This window comes from Dromaius novaehollandiae, chromosome 39, assembly GCF_036370855.1.
Source record: "Dromaius novaehollandiae isolate bDroNov1 chromosome 39, bDroNov1.hap1, whole genome shotgun sequence".
In the NCBI taxonomy this organism is placed as follows: Eukaryota; Metazoa; Chordata; class Aves; order Casuariiformes; family Dromaiidae; genus Dromaius; species Dromaius novaehollandiae.
The window spans coordinates 289580-305446 of NC_088138.1; the positions used below are offsets into that span (position 1 = coordinate 289580).

The following is a 15867-nucleotide window of genomic DNA, read 5'->3' on the forward strand; positions in this document are numbered from 1 at the left end:
GGGTCGCTACCGCCAGACAGACACACGCACGCGCCCGCCGCGCACAGCCGCCGCGCACACACACACACACGCACGCACACACGCACACGTGCACACACACACACGCACACACACACACACACACACGTACGCCCTGTGCACACCCCCCGTGCGTACGCACACCCCCTTTATACACACGCCCCATGTGCGCACACACACACACGTACAGCCTGGGCACACCCCCTATGCACACACACACCCCGTGTACACTCTGCGCACACACTCTGCGTGCACACACGTGCACATGCACACACACACACGTACACCCTGGGCACACCCCTGTGCATACACACACCCGCTACGCACACACACATGCTGTGTACACACACGTGCACCCTGCACACACACCCCGCGTGTGCACACACACACACACACGTACACCCTGGGCACACCCCCCGTGCGTACGCACACCCCCTTTATACGCACACCCCATGTGCACACACACACACACGTACAGCCTGGGCACACCCCTGTGCACACACACACCCCGTGTACACTCTGCGCACACACTCTGCGTGCACACACGTGCACATGCACACACACACACGTACACCCTGGGCACACCCCTGCGTATACACACACCCGCTATGCACACACACACGCTGTGTACACACACGTGCACCCTGCACACACACACCGCGTGTGCACACACACACACACACGTGCACACAGGCACACCCCCGGTGTGCACACACACACACATACACACACACACATGCTCCCTGTGCACACACACACACACGTGTACACACATGTTCTCCCTGTACGCACACACGTACACACAGGCACACCCCCGGTGTGCACACACGCACACACACGTGTACACACAGACACACCCCTGGTGTGCACACACACACATATGTACACACACACGTTCTCCCTGTGCACACGCACACACAGGCACACCCCCGGTGTGCACACACACACACACACACACACGTACACACAGGCACACCCCCAGTGTGCACACACACACGCACACACGTGTACACACAGGCACACACCTGGTGTGCACACACACACACACGTACACACACACGTTCTCCCTGTATGCACACACACGTACACACAGACACACCCCCGGTGTGCACACACACACACGCACACACACACGTACACACAGGCACACCCCCGGTGTGCACACACACCCGCACGCTCCCCCGCGTGCCGTGGGGCCTGGGGGGCTGCCAGGACGGGGGTGCCGGTGCCTGGACCGGGGGCTCCCTCTGCCCACAGCCCCCCCCGGCGCGGTGACCCCCCCAGCTCCCCCCCCCCGCAGTGACCCCCCCCGCTCCCCCCAGCCCTGATGGGGGGCGGCAGCCGGACGCCCGTGTCTGCGGCGCCGCCGCGGGGCCGGGCGGGGCGGGGGGGGCGGGGCCGGGGGGGCGGGGCCGGAGCGGCAGGGCGGGGCCGCGGCTGGGGAAGGGGTGGAGCCGGGGGCGGGGGCGGGTGGTGGGGCGGGGCCAGGGGCGTGTTTCCCGCGGTGGGGCGGGGCCGGGGGCGTGTCCCGGCGGTGGGGCGGGGCCGGGGGCGTGTCCCAGCGGGGCGGGGCGTCGGCGCGGCGCAGAGCCGCCGCCGCCGCCATGAACGCGCTGAGGCTCCCGGGGGGCCTCGCGCCCCCCCCCCGGTGCTGCTCGTGCTGCTGCTCGGGGGGGGGGCAGTTATGGGGCAGGAGAGCCGGTGGGGGGGGGCTGGAAGCTCGGGGGGGGCAGTTATGGGGCAGGAGAGCCGGGGGGGTACTGGAAGCTCGGGGGGGGCAGTTATGGGGCAGGAGAGCCGGTGTGGGGGGGGGGCTGGAAGCTCGGGGGGGGCAGTTATGGGGCAGGAGACCCAGTGGGGGGGGCTGGAAGCTCGGGGGGGGCAGTTATGGGGCAGGAGAGCCAGTGTGGGGGGGCTGGAAGCTCGGGGGGGGCAGTTATGGGGCAGGAGAGCCGGTGTGGGGGGGCTGGAAGCTCGGGGGGGACAGTTATGGGGCAGGAGAGCCAGTGTGGGGGGGCTGGAAGCTCGGGGGGGACAGTTATGGGGCAGGAGACCCAGTGTGGGGGGGCTGGAAGCTCGGGGGGGACAGTTATGGGGCAGGAGAGCCAGTGTGGGGGGGCTGGAAGCTCGGGGGGGACAGTTATGGGGCAGGAGACCCAGTGGGGGGGGCTGGAAGCTCGGGGGGGGCAGTTATGGGGCAGGAGAGCCGGGGGGGGGCTGGAAGCTCGGGGGGGCAGTTATGGGGCAGGAGAGCCGGGGGGGGGGCAGGAGCCCTGGTGCAGGGCGGGAGGCAGCGCCATGGGGCGGGGGGTGCCGTGGGGCAGCCATGGGGCAGCCATGGGGCAGGGTCAGCAGCCCCACAGCCCCCCCGCGCCCCCATAGGGCTCTCGGGGAAGAGCCAGGCGCTGTTGGCCCCGGTGTTCCCCACTGCCTCCGCAACACCGCCGTGAAGGGAGCGCCCCACGGCTGCCCCACGGCCGCCCCACGGCTGGGGGGGGTCCTGGGTAGGATGGCAGGTCCCCGGGAGCCTCTCCAGGATGGCTGTGGGTCCCCGGTGGTGGGGCCGTGGGGTTCCCTGCGGGGTGGGGGGGCCCCGGGGTGGTTGTGGGTCCCCGGTGGGATGTGGGGGGCCCTGGGCGGGGGGGGGGGTCCCCGGGGGGCTCCCCATGGGGTGGAGGGAGGGGCATGGGGGGCTCCCGGGCTGAGCTGTGGGTCCCTGGGGGCTGCGGGGGTCCCTGGGGGGCTCTCCAGGATGGTTGTGGGTCCCTGGGGGGCTCCCCGGTGGGGCTGGGGGGCCCCTGGGCAGGGCTGGGGGGCCCTGGGGGGCTCCCCGGGGGGGTTGTGGGTCCCCAGTGGGTCCCTGGGGGGCTCCCCGGGGAGGTTGTGTCCCCCCAGCGGGGCCCCTGGGTGGGTTATGGGTCCCGGGGGGGGCTGTGGGGCCCCGGGGGGGGCTGCGGGTCCCCGCGCGGCTCCTCCCTCGCAGTCCTCAAGGGGAAGCAGCCGAGTTTTACCTGCCCAGCGCCGGCCCGGGCCGCCCGCGCGCAGGAGGAGGAGGAGGAGGAGGAGGCGGCAGCGCGAAGGCCTCGGCGCCCCCCCCGCCCCATTTCCCCCCTTCCCACCCCAAACCCGGGGGCAGTTTGGCGCCAGGCGACGGGACCCGGGGGGGGGGGGGGAGTTAGTTTTCCTCATCCTCCTTCGTTTAAGCGGGGGGGGGGCGATTCCTGCCGCCCCCTCGCTGAGCGCGGCCGGTCACGGCCCCCCCCCGACCCCCCCCCGCCGCATTAGTGCCTTTTCCCGACGAGCGACCGGCAATAAAGGCGGCTCCTGCTTCGCTCGTCCTCTGCCGCGTCCGCTCGCTGCGGGGGGGGGGCAGAGCCGCCGCCCCCCACGCGGTAACGCTGCCCTTTTGGGGGGGAAAAGCCGCTTTTTAGCAGCGGGGGGGGGGGGCAGGCTGCAGGGCCCGTGCCTCAGTTCCCCCCCCCCCCAGGGCTCCGGAGCTGCTCCCCGGGGGCTGAGGAGCCCCGGGCGCGGTCCCCACCGTGCCGGGGCCCTCGGGACCCCCGAGCCGGGGCCCGGGGGGCGGCGGAGGAGCCGGGGGGGGCGGCGGGGCGGCGGCCGTCACCCGCCTCGCGGCGCCGCTCCCCTCACGCCGCCTTTCCCGCCCTTTTTCCTGAGGGAGACGCGCAGGCGCGGGCGAGGCGACACCGGGGGGGGCGGGGCGAGTGCGCGCGCGCGCGCGCGAGCGGCGGCGCCGGATTGGCTGCGGCGCGGCTCGGCCCCGCCCCCGTCCCGCCGCGCGGGGAGGGGCGGAGGGCGCGTGCGCGGGGCGGCGGGGCGCATGCGCCGTGTCAATGTCACCGGCGGGCGGCAGGTCAGGGGGGCTCCGGCGCGCGGCCCGGCCCGGCCCCGCACCCCGCCCCGCGCTGCTCCCGGCACCCGCTGCGCTGCGCCCGGCTTGTCCGGCGTTGCGCCCCGCGTTGCACCCGGCTTGTCCGGCATTGCACCCGGGGTTGCACCCCAAACTCCTGGCATTGCACCCCGCGTTGCACCGCCTGACACCCCGCATTGCACCCGGCGTTGCACCCCGCTTGTCCGGCATTGCACCCGGCGTTGCACCCGGCTTGTCCTGCATTGCACCCGCTGCACTGCGCCCGGCTTGTCCTGCATTGCACCCGGGGTTGCACCCGGCTTGTCCGGCATTGCACCCGCATTGCACCGCCTGACACCCCGCATTGCACCCCGCATTGCACCCCCCCGCATTGCACCGCCTGACACCCGCATTGCACCCCGCTTGTCCGGCATTGCACCCCGCATTGCACCCCGTATTGCACCGCCTGACACCCGCGTTGCACCCGGTTGCACCCCAAACTCCCCGCATTGCACCCCGCTTGTCCGGCATTGCACCCGGCGTTGCACCGCCTGACACCCCGCATTGCACCCTGCTCGTCCTGCGTTGCACCTGGCTTTGCGCCCCAAACTCCGGCCTTGCACCCGGCTTTGCACCGCCCGGCACCTGGCTTTGCACCTGCTCGTCCTGCATTGCACCTGGCGTTGCACCCCAAACTCCCGGCATTGCACCCGGCGTTGCACCGCCTGGCACCCCACATTGCACCCTGCTCGTCCTGCATTGCACCCGGCTTTGCGCCCCAAACTCCCCACATTGCACCTGGCGTTGCACCACCTGGCACCTGGCATTGCACCCGGCGTTGCACCCCAAACTCCCGGCATTGCACCCAGCGTTGCACCGCCTGGCACCCGGCATTGCACCCCGCTCGTCCTGCATTGCACCTGGCTTTGCGCCCCAAACTCCCAGCATTGCACCTCGCATTGCACCCCGCACTCGCTGCATTGCACCCGGCTTTGCACCCAGTATTGCACCCTGCACCCCCTGCATTGCACCCGGCATTGCACCGCCCGGCTTTGCACCCACAACACCCCGCGCTGCACCCGCGCTGCCCCCCGCGCTGCACCCCACATTGCACCTCCTGGCACCCCGCGTTGCGTCGCCACTGCCCCGCCCCCCCTGCCCTGCCCCCCGGCCCCCCCCCGGCCCCCCCCGCGGCCGCTGCTCCCTCGGGCCCGGCCGGGACGCGCTTGCACGGGGCTGCGGGGCGCCGGGGGGGGCCCGGGGGGGGGGGCCCTGCACGCGTGTGAGCCAGGGACCTGCGTGTGCAGGCGTGTGAGCCGGGGCCCTGCACACGCGTGAGGCACGGGCCTGTGTGGGGGTGTGCACACGCGTGTAAGCCGCAGCCCTGCGCATGTGCAGGCACGTGAGCCACGTGTGCGCATATGTGCACGCGTGTGAGTGGCACGTGCAGGCGCGTGAGCCGCGTGTGCATGCGTGTGAGCTGCGTATGCACACGTGCACATGTGTGCGAGCAGCACGTGCAGGCACGTGCATGGCGTGTGCAGGCCCGCAAAGCCGGGCAGAGGCGTGTGCAGGCGTGTGCGTGGCGTGTGCAGGCGTGTGCGTGGCGTGTGCATGCATGTGACCCACGTGTGCATGCGTGTGCCCCGTGTGTGCATGTGTGTGACCCACGTGCACATGCGTGTGCGTGTGCATGCATGCACGCACTGCTCATATGCATGCACGTGCACGCATGTGAGCGGCGTGTGCACGCGTGTGCATGCGTGTGGACGTGTGTGGATGCACGTGCACGCGTGTGGATGCGTGTGCATGGCGTGTGGACGCGTGTGGGCGTGTGTGGACGCGTGCGGGCGGGCGCTGAGGCCTGTCGTGGCGCAGGATGCTGGCGGCAGTGGCGGCGCGGGCGCTGGCGGCCCCCCCCGCGGGGTCCCCCCGGGCGGCGGGGGGGCGGCGGGGCGCGGGGGGGCTGGCGGGGCTGGCGGCCCGGGCCGCTGCCTACCGGGGGCTGCGGCGGCCCCCCGAGCCCCGCGACTGGGCCCGGCGCTACCGCGACCGCTTCATCCCCCTGGCCAAGGGGCAGCTGCTGCGCGCCCTGCTCGCGGTACGGAGCCCCCCCCCCGGGGACACCCCCCCCGGGGACACCCCCCCCGGGGACCCCCCCCCGGGAACACCCCCAGGGAACCCCCCCAGGGAACCCCTCCAGGGACCCCCCCCAGGACCCTCCCCCGGGGACACCCCCCTCGGGGACCCCCCCAATGGACCCCCAGGGACCCCCCCTCGGGGACACCCCCAGGGACCCCCCCAATGGACCCCCAGGGAACCCCCAGGGACACCCCCCTCGGGGACCCCCCCAATGGACCCCCAGCGACCCCCCCCAGGGACCCCCCAATGGACCCCCAGGGACCCCCCCTCGGGACCCCCCCGGGACACCCCCCCCCCCGGACCCCCCCAATGGACCCCCAGGGACCCCCCCTCGGGACCCCCCAGGGACCCCCCCGGGACACCCCCCCCGGGGACACCCCCTCCGGGACACCCCCCCCCAGGGACCCCCCCAATGGACCCCCAGGGAACCCCCCAATGGATCCCCAGGGACCCCCCCTCGGGGACCCCCCCAATGGAGCCCCCAGGGACCCCCTCCAGGGACCCCCCCCAGGGGGAACCCCCTATGACCCCCCCATGACCCCCCCCGGACCCCAATGACCCCCCTCAGGGAACCCCCCGTAGATCCCCCCCATGGGACCCCTAATGACCCTCCCCCCCCAGGGACCTCCCCCCCCACCATGGGCACCCCCCCAGGGACCCCCCCCCGTGGGGACCCCAATGACCCCCCCCAGATGTCCCCCCCCATCACCCCCCCCGGGGAACCCTCCAATGACCCCCCCCAGGGACACACCCCCCCCCCATGGGGACCCCTAATGCCCCCGGGGGTCCTCAATGACCCCCCCAAGGGACCCCCCCGCCATGGGGACCTGCCATGGCCCCTCCCGGGCCCCCCCCAGCCCCCCCAGGGCCCCCCCATCCTTCTGGGGACCCCCCCACAGCCCCTGGGGACCCCTGGAACCCCCCATCTAGACCCCCAACCCCAGAGACCCCCCCAGCCCCTGGGGACCCCCCGGCCCCCTGGACGCCCCCAGCCCCCCTGGGCCCTCCATGGACCCCCCCCCCGGCCCCAGGGATGCTCCCCCCGGCCCCAGGGCCCCCCCGGCCCCCCCCAGCCCCCCCGTGCCCCCCAGGAGTTCCACTCGTCCAGCGAGGAGCAGCGCGCCGCCTTCCTGGCCTTCGCCGCCCGCCTCGACGCCGCCCTCCTGCCCCACTACTACCGCGCCCTGACCCACATCCAGGTACCCCCCCGCGACCCCCCGTGGGAACCCCCCCGTGGACCCCCTCGGGAACCCCCCCGTGGGACCCCCCCCGTGGACCCCCTGGGAACCCCCCCGTGGGACCCCCCATGGACCCCCCCAGGACCCCCTTGGGAACCCCCCCATGGGACCTCACCGTGGGACCCCCCATGGACCCCCCTTTGGGACCCCCCCATGGGACCTCACCGTGGGAACCCCCCCCCAGGACCCCCCCATGGGAACCCCCCCATGGGAACCCCCGGTATCCCCCCCCCGGGACCCCCCCGGGAACCCCCCCGACCCCCCCATGAGACCCCCCCCCCGGAGGGAACCCCCCCGGGACCCCCACCCCGAGACCCCCCATAGGACCCCCCCATGGGAACCCCCCCATAGGACCCCCCCCATGGGAACGCCCCCGTGGGACCCCCCCCGGAACCCCCCCGTGGGACCCCCACCATGGGAACTGCCCCCCCGGGACCCCCCCATGGGACCCCCCCAGCACCCTGGGACCCCCCCCAGCACCCCACTGAGCCCCCCCAGCCATGGGGAGCTGTGGGGCGGGGGGAGCCGTGGGGCAGGGGGACGCTGTGGGTCGCTATGGGGCAGCCCCAGACCCCCCCGTGCCCCCCCCCAGGAGCTGTACGACCCCATCGACCCCGACCGGGACACGGGGGGGCCGGGGCAGCCGGGGGGGGGACGCTATGGGTCGCTGTGGGTCTCTATGGGGCAGCCCCAGACCCCCCCGTGCCCCCCCCCAGGAGCTGTACGACCCCATTGACCCCGACTGGGACACGGGGGGGCCGGGGCAGCCGGGGGGGGACGCTGTGGGTCGCTATGGGTCGCTATGGGGCAGCCCCAGACCCCCCCGCCCCCCCCCAGGAGCTGTACGACCCCATCGACCCCGACCGGGACACGGGGGGGCCGGGGCAGCCGGGGGGGGACGCTGTGGGTCGCTATGGGTCGCTATGGGGCAGCCCCAGACCCCCCCCGCCCCCCCCCAGGAGCTGTACGACCCCATCGACCCCGACCGGGACACGGGGGGGCCGGGGCAGCCGGGGGGGGGACGCTATGGGGGGCTGTGGGTCACTATGGGGCAGCCCCAGACCCCCCCGCCCCCCCCCAGGAGCTGTACGACCCCATCGACCCCGACCGGGACACGGGGGGGCCGGGGCAGCCGGGGGGGGGACGCCATGGGGGGCTGTGGGTCGCTGTGGGGCAGCCCCAGACCCCCCCGCCCCCCCCCAGGAGCTGTACGACCCCATCGACCCCGACCGGGACACGGGGGGGCCGGGGCAGCCGGGGGGGGGACGCCATGGGGGGCTGTGGGTCGCTGTGGGGCAGCCCCAGACCCCCCCGCCCCCCCCCAGGAGCTGTACGACCCCATCGACCCCGACCGGGACACGGGGGGGCCGGGGCAGCCGGGGGGGGCCGAGCGGCGGGAGCGGGAGCGGCGGGTGCTGGAGGCCCTGGAGCCGCTGCTGGACGACGCCAACTTCGGGCGGCTGCCGGACGAGGCCGTGGCCTTCGCCCTGGCCGTGCAGCACCCGCTCGACGAGGCCCAGGTCCGTGGGGCGGCCGTGGGGCGGCCGTGGGGCGGGGGGGCCGTGCAGCACCCACTCGACGAGGCCCAGGTCCGTGGGGCGGCCGTGGGGCGGGGGGGCCGGGCAGCACCCGCTCGACGAGGCCCAGGTCCGTGGGGCGGCCGTGGGGCGGCCGTGGGGCGGGGGGGCCGTGCAGCACCCGCTCGACGAGGCCCAGGTCCGTGGGGCGGCCGTGGGGCGGCTGTGGGGCGGGGGGGCCGTGCAGCACCCGCTCGACGAGGCCCAGGTCCGTGGGGCGGCCGTGGGGCAGCTATGGGGCGGCTGTGGGGCGGGGGGGCCGTGCAGCACCCGCTCGACGAGGCCCAGGTCCGTGGGGCGGCCGTGGGGCAGCTATGGGGCGGCTGTGGGGCGGGGGGGCCGTGCAGCACCCGCTCGACGAGGCCCAGGTCCGTGGGGCGGCCGTGGGGCAGCTATGGGGCGGCTGTGGGGCGGGGGGGCCGTGCAGCACCCGCTCGACGAGGCCCAGGTCCGTGGGGCGGCCGTGGGGCGGCCGTGGGGCGGCTGTGGGGCGGGGGGGCCGGGCAGCACCCGCTCGACGAGGCCCAGGTCCGTGGGGCGGCCGTGGGGCAGCTATGGGGCGGCTGTGGGGCGGGGGGGCCGTGCAGCACCCGCTCGACGAGGCCCAGGTCCGTGGGGCGGCCGTGGGGCGGCCGTGGGGCGGCTGTGGGGCGGGGGGGCCGGGCAGCACCCGCTCGACGAGGCCCAGGTCCGTGGGGCGGCCGTGGGGCGGCTATGGGGCGGCTGTGGGGCGGGGGGGCCGGGCAGCACCCGCTCGACGAGGCCCAGGTCCGTGGGGCGGCCGTGGGGCGGCCGTGGGGCGGGGGGCCGCGCAGCACCCCTGGACGAGGCCCAGGTCCGTGGGGCGGCCGTGGGGCGCGTTGTTGCGTGTCGTTGCATGTTGTGGAGCGTTGTTGCGTGTCAGGACGTGTTACCGTATGTCCCTGCGTGTCGCTGCGTATCTCGGCATGTCGCGACGTCGCAACATGTCGTGATATGTCGCAATGTGTCATGGCGCGTCACGACGTGTCGTGACATGTCACAGTGTGTCGTTGCATGTCCCGACGTGCCGTGGCGTGTCGTGCCGTGTCGCGACGTGTCATTGCGTGTCACGATGTGTCGTGACATGCCGCGACGTGTCGTGGCGCATCACGACATGTCATGACACGTCGCGGTGTGTCACTGCGGGTCCTGACGTGGCGTGCCGTGGCGTGCCGTGTCGCGACGTGTCATTGCGTATCGCAGTGTGTCGTGACATGTCGTGACGCGTCATTGCGTGTCGTGGCGTGTCGCGACATGTCGTGACCCGTCCCCCCCCCCCGCAGGTCTCGGTGGACCTGGACGACTACGAGCTGATCCAGTTCTGGGCCCTGGGGCAGCGCGTGGGGCCGATCCCCGGCGCCGCCCCCCGCCCCGGCCGCTGGCTCTACGGCGCCCCCCGGCCCCCCCCCGAGAGGCGAGTGGGGCGGGGGGGATGTGGGGCGGGGGGGGATGTGGGGGGGCCCCCATGTGCCCCACGGCCATGCTGATGTGCCCCACACCTGCATCTCCCTGTGCCCCACATCCGCGGCCCCCTGAGCCCCATGGCGATGTCACGCCCCCTCGTGCCCCACATCCGTGTCCCCATGCCCCACATCCCTGCCCCACAGCGGTGCCCCACATCCCTGCCCCACATCCCTGCCCCACGGCAGTGCCCCACGGCGCAGGCGGTACTTCCAGCACGTGGTGGTGGCGGCCCGGCCCCATGGTGATGCCACATCCCCCTGAGCCCCACGGCGATGCCACGTCCCCCTAATGCCTGTGCCCCACATCCCCGCCCCACATCCCCGCCCCACGGCGCTGCCCCACGGCACTGCCCCACGGCAGGCGGTACTTCCGGCGCGTGGTGGTGGCAGCCCGGCCCCGCGGCGATGCCACGTCCCCCTAACCCCCGCGCCCCACATCCCCGCCCCACGGCGCTGCCCCACGGCGCTGCCCCACATCCCTGCCCCATGGCACAGGCGGTACTTAAGGCACGTGGTGGTGGCAGCCCGGCCCCGCGGCGATGCCACGTCCCCCTAACCCCCGCGCCCCACATCCCCGCCCCATGGTGCTGCCCCACATCCCTGCCCCACATCCCCGCCCCACGGCGTCACCCCCCGGCACAGGCGGTACTTCCGGCGCGTGGTGGTGGCGGCGCGGCCCCGCGGCGATGCCACGTCCCCCTAACCCCCGCGCCCCACATCCCCGCCCCATGGTGCTGCCCCACATCCCTGCCCCACATCCCCGCCCCACGGCGTCACCCCCCGGCACAGGCGGTACTTCCGGCGCGTGGTGGTGGCGGCGCGGCCCCGCGGCGATGCCACGTCCCCCTAACCCCCGCGCCCCACATCCCCGCCCCACGGCGCTGCCCCACGGCGTCACCCCCCGGCACAGGCGGTACTTCCGGCGCGTGGTGGTGGTGGCAGCCCGGCCCCGCGGCGATGCCACGTCCCCCTAACCCCCGCGCCCCACATCCCCGCCCCACGGCGCTGCCCCACGGCGTCACCCCCCGGCACAGGCGGTACTTCCGGCGCGTGGTGGTGGTGGCAGCCCGGCCCCGCGGCGATGCCACGTCCCCCTAACCCCCGCGCCCCACATCCCCGCCCCACGGCGCTGCCCCACATCCCTGCCCCATGGCACAGGCGGTACTTCCGGCGCGTGGTGGTGGCGGCGCGGCCCCGCGGGGCCCCGCTGGAGCTCCGGGCCTTCAAGGAGGTGCCGCTGGAGGCGCTGGAGCTGCTGCTGCCCCGCGTGCGGGTGCGGACGCCGCCGCTGCAACGGGCCTGGCTGCACCTGGCGCTCGCCGCCTCGGGCGCCCTCCTCTTCCTCAACGTGGGCATGGCGCTGCTGGCCGACGCCAAGGTGGGCGCCACCGCCCTGCTGCTCTGCTTCGCCGCCCTCATGGCCTTCCGCGCCTCCAAGGTGGGCACCAGGGGGGCCCAGGCGTCCGGGTGGGCCCAGGCGTCCGGGAGGGGCCCAGGCGTCCGGGCGGGGCGGGACGGGGTGCGGGGGGCCCAGGCGTCCGGGCAGCCACCGCCCTGCTGCTCTGCTTCGCCGCCCTCATGGCCTTCCGCGCCTCCAAGGTGGGCACCGCGGGGGCCCAGGCGGCCGGGAGGGGCCCAGGCGTCCGGGAGGGGCCCAGGCGTCCGGGTGGGGCGGGATGGGACCGGGGGCCCAGGCGTCCGGGCAGCCACCGCCCTGCTGCTCTGCTTCGCCGCCCTCATGGCCTTCCGCGCCTCCAAGGTGGGCACCGCGGGGGCCCAGGCGGCCGGGTGGGCCCAGGCGTCCAGGTGGGGCGGGACGGGGTGCGGGGGGCCCAGGCGTCCGGGTGGGGCGGGGCGGGGTGCGGGGGGCCCAGGCGTCCGGGCAGCCACCGCCCTGCTGCTCTGCTTCGCCGCCCTCATGGCCTTCCGCGCCTCCAAGGTGGGCACCGCGGGGGCCCAGGCGGCCGGGAGGGGCCCAGGCGTCCGGGTGGGGCGGGATGGGACCGGGGGCCCAGGCATCCGGGGGCTGGCGCGGGCGCTGCTCCACCGCAGCCTGGCACCCTCGTGCAAGGCCCTCGTGCAAGGCCCTGGTGCGATGCTCGTGCTCCCCTGGCACAGGCGTTCGCCCGCTGTCGGGACGCGCAGGCGCTGGGGCTGGCGCGGGCGCTGCTCCACTGCAGCCTGGCACCCTCGTGCGAGGCCCTCGTGTGACGCTCGTGCAAGGCCCTCGTGCGAGGCCCTGGTGCAATGCTCGTGCGAGGCCCTCGTGCACTCCTCGTGCAGGCGTTGGCGCGGCGGCGGGACGTGCAGGCGCTGGGGCTGGCGCAGGCGCTGCTCCACTGCAGCCTGGCACCCTCGTGCGAGGCCCTGGTGCGACGCTCGTGCGAGGCCCTGGTGTGATGCTCGTGCGAGGCCCTCGTGCGAGGCCCTGGTGCGACGCTCGTGCGAGGCCCTGGTGCACTCCTCGTGCAGGCGTTCGCGCGGCGGCAGGAGGCGCAGGCGCTGGGGCTGGCGTGGGCGCTGCTGCGGCGCGGGATGGCACCCTCGTGCGACGCTCGTGCGAGGCCCTGGTGCGATGCTCGTGCGAGGCCCTGGTGCGAGGCCCTGGTGCACTCCTCGTGCAGGCATTTGCACGGCGGCGGGAGGCGCAGGCGCTGGGGCTGGCGCGGGCGCTGCTGCGGCGCGGGACGTCGCACGACGCGGAGCTGCTGGGCGCCGTGGCCCTGCGGGCGCTGGACGAGCAGGTCAAGGAGGCTCTGCTGGCCCACAGCTTCCTGCCCCACGGCCGGCCCCCCCCGCCCGGTACCGGGGGACACGGGGGGACACGGGGGGGGACACTGGGGACACAGGGGGGACATGGGGGGACATGGGGGGACATGGGGGGGACATTGGGGACACGGGGGGACACGGGGGGACATTGGGGACATTGGGGACATTGGGGGGGACAGGGAGACACAAGGACATGGGGGGACACGGGGGGACATTGGGGACACAGGGGGGACACGGGGGGACATAGGGGGACACTGGGGACACGGGGACATGGGGGGACATGGGGGAACATGGGGGACATGGAGGGACATGGGGACATGGGGGACATGGGGGGACATGGGGGGACATGGGGGGACATGGAGGGACATGGAGGGACATGGGGGACATGGGGACATGGGGGGACATGGGGGGACATGGGGGGACATGGAGGGACATGGGGGACATGGGGGACATGGGGGGACATGGGGGGACATGGAGGGACATGGGGGGACATGGAGGGACATGGGGGGACATGGGGGGACATGGAGGGACATGGGGGGACATGGGGGGACATGGGGGGACATGGAGGGACATGGGGGGACATGGGGGGACATGGAGGGACATGGAGGGACATGGGGGACATGGGGGGACATGGGGGGACATGGAGGGACATGGGGGGACATGGGGGACATGGGGGACATGGAGGGACATGGGGGGACATGGGGGGACATGGAGGGACATGGGGGACATGGGGGGACATGGAGGGACATGGAGGGACATGGGGGGACATGAGGGACATGGAGGGACATGGAGGGACATGGGGGACATGGGGGACATGGGGGGACATGGGGGGACATGGGGGACATGGGGGACATGGGGGGACATGGAGGGACATGGGGGGACATGGGGGGACATGGAGGGACATGGGGGACATGGGGGGACATGGAGGGACATGGAATGAGGGACATGGAGGGACATGGGGGGACATGGAGGGACATGGAGGGACATGGGGGACATGGGGGGACATGGGGGGACATGGAGGGACATGGGGGGACATGGGGGACATGGGGGACATGGAGGGACATGGGGGGACATGGGGGGACATGGAGGGACATGGGGGACATGGGGGGACATGGAGGGACATGGGGGGACATGGGGGACATGGAGGGACATGGGGGGACATGGGGGGACATGGGGGACATGGGGGACATGGAGGGACATGGGGGGACATGGGGGACATAGAGGGGACATGGGGGGACATGGGGGACATGGGGGACATGGGGGGACATGGGGGACATGGAGGGGACATCTATCTATGGGGGACATGGGGGACATGGGGGGACATGGAGGGACATGGGGGGACATGGGGGACATAGGAGGGACATGGGGGGACATGGGGGGACATGGAGGGACATGGGGGACATGGAGGGACATGGAGGGACATGGGGGACATGGGGGGACATGGGGGACATGGAGGGACATGGGGGGACATGGAGGGACATGGAGGGACATGGGGGACATGGAGGGACATGGAGGGACATGGGGGACATGGGGGACATGGAGGGACATGGGGGACATGGGGGGACATGGGGGACATGGAGGGACATGGGGGGACATGGGGGACATGGGGGGACATGGGGGGACATGGGGGACATGGAGGGACATGGGGGACATGGGGGGACATGGGGGACATGGAGGGACATGGGGGGACATGGAGGGACATGGAGGGACATGGGGGACATGGGGGACATGGAGGGACATGGGGGGACATGGGGGGACATGGGGGACATGGAGGGACATGGGGGACATGGGGGACATGGGGGACATGGGGGACATGGGGAGGGACATGGGGGACATGGGGGACATGGGGGGACATGGGGGACATGGGGGACATGGGGGACATGGGGGACATGGGGGACATGGGGGGACATGGGGGACATGGGGGACATGGGGACATGGGGGACATGGGGGACATGGAGGGACATGTGAGGACAGGGGGGACATGGGGGGACATGGGGGACATGGGGGGCATGGGAAATGGGGGACATGGGGGGACATGGAGGGACATGGGGGACATGGGGGACATGGAGGGACATGGGGGGACATGGGGGGACATGGGGGGACATGGAGGGACATGGGGGGACATGGGGGACATGGGGGACATGGAGGGACATGGGGGACATGGGGGGACATGGGGGGACATGGAGGGACATGGAGGGACATGGGGGACATGGGGGGACAGGGAGACACAAGGACATGGAGGGACATGGGGGGACATGGAGGGACATGGAGGGACATGGGGGACATGGGGGGACACGGAGGCACACGGGGGGACATGGGGCACACGGAGGGACACGGGGGCACGCTGGGGGACAGGGAGGTGACGCGGTGGCACTGTCCCCCCCCAGGCCCCGAGGGGACGGTGGCGGCGGCCGAGGCCGAGCTCCAGGCCCGGGTCGAGGCCTGGCTGCGGCTCCGCTCCGGCTTCGACGTCTCCTTCGCCGCCGCCCGGGCCTGCCGCCGCCTCCGCAGCCTCGAGCAGGGCCCAGGCGTCCGGGAGGGCCACGACCCCCCCCCCGGCGCCCCCTGAGCCCCCCCCCGCGGGCCCCGGCGTCCGGGAGGCCAAACCCGCGGGGCCCAGGCGTCCGGGAACCGCTTCCCGAGGGGCCCAGGCGTCCGGGCCCGGCCGCCCGCAATAAACCGAGTCCGTGCCGAGCCCCCGTCTCCGTGTGCGGCGCACGCGTGTCCCCCGGGGCCCCGTTACCCGCGGTGCCGTGCGCCGCACACGCCAG

The 15867-nt window shown here is 73.8% G+C and overlaps 1 protein-coding gene across 1 annotated transcript; it reads left to right on the forward strand.

Annotated features, from left to right (window-relative positions):
* Positions 1–3846: 3846 nt before the first annotated feature.
* TMEM143 (transmembrane protein 143) lies at positions 3847–15790 on the forward strand. Its single transcript, XM_064503615.1, has 8 exons — positions 3847–3889; positions 5765–5987; positions 7120–7227; positions 8592–8786; positions 10148–10278; positions 11486–11765; positions 12952–13129; positions 15484–15790. Exons 1-8 carry the CDS (start codon positions 3870–3872, stop codon positions 15663–15665), a joined length of 1317 nt encoding a protein of 438 aa, XP_064359685.1. The 5' UTR covers positions 3847–3869; the 3' UTR covers positions 15666–15790.
* The last annotated feature ends 77 nt before the right edge of the window (positions 15791–15867 follow it).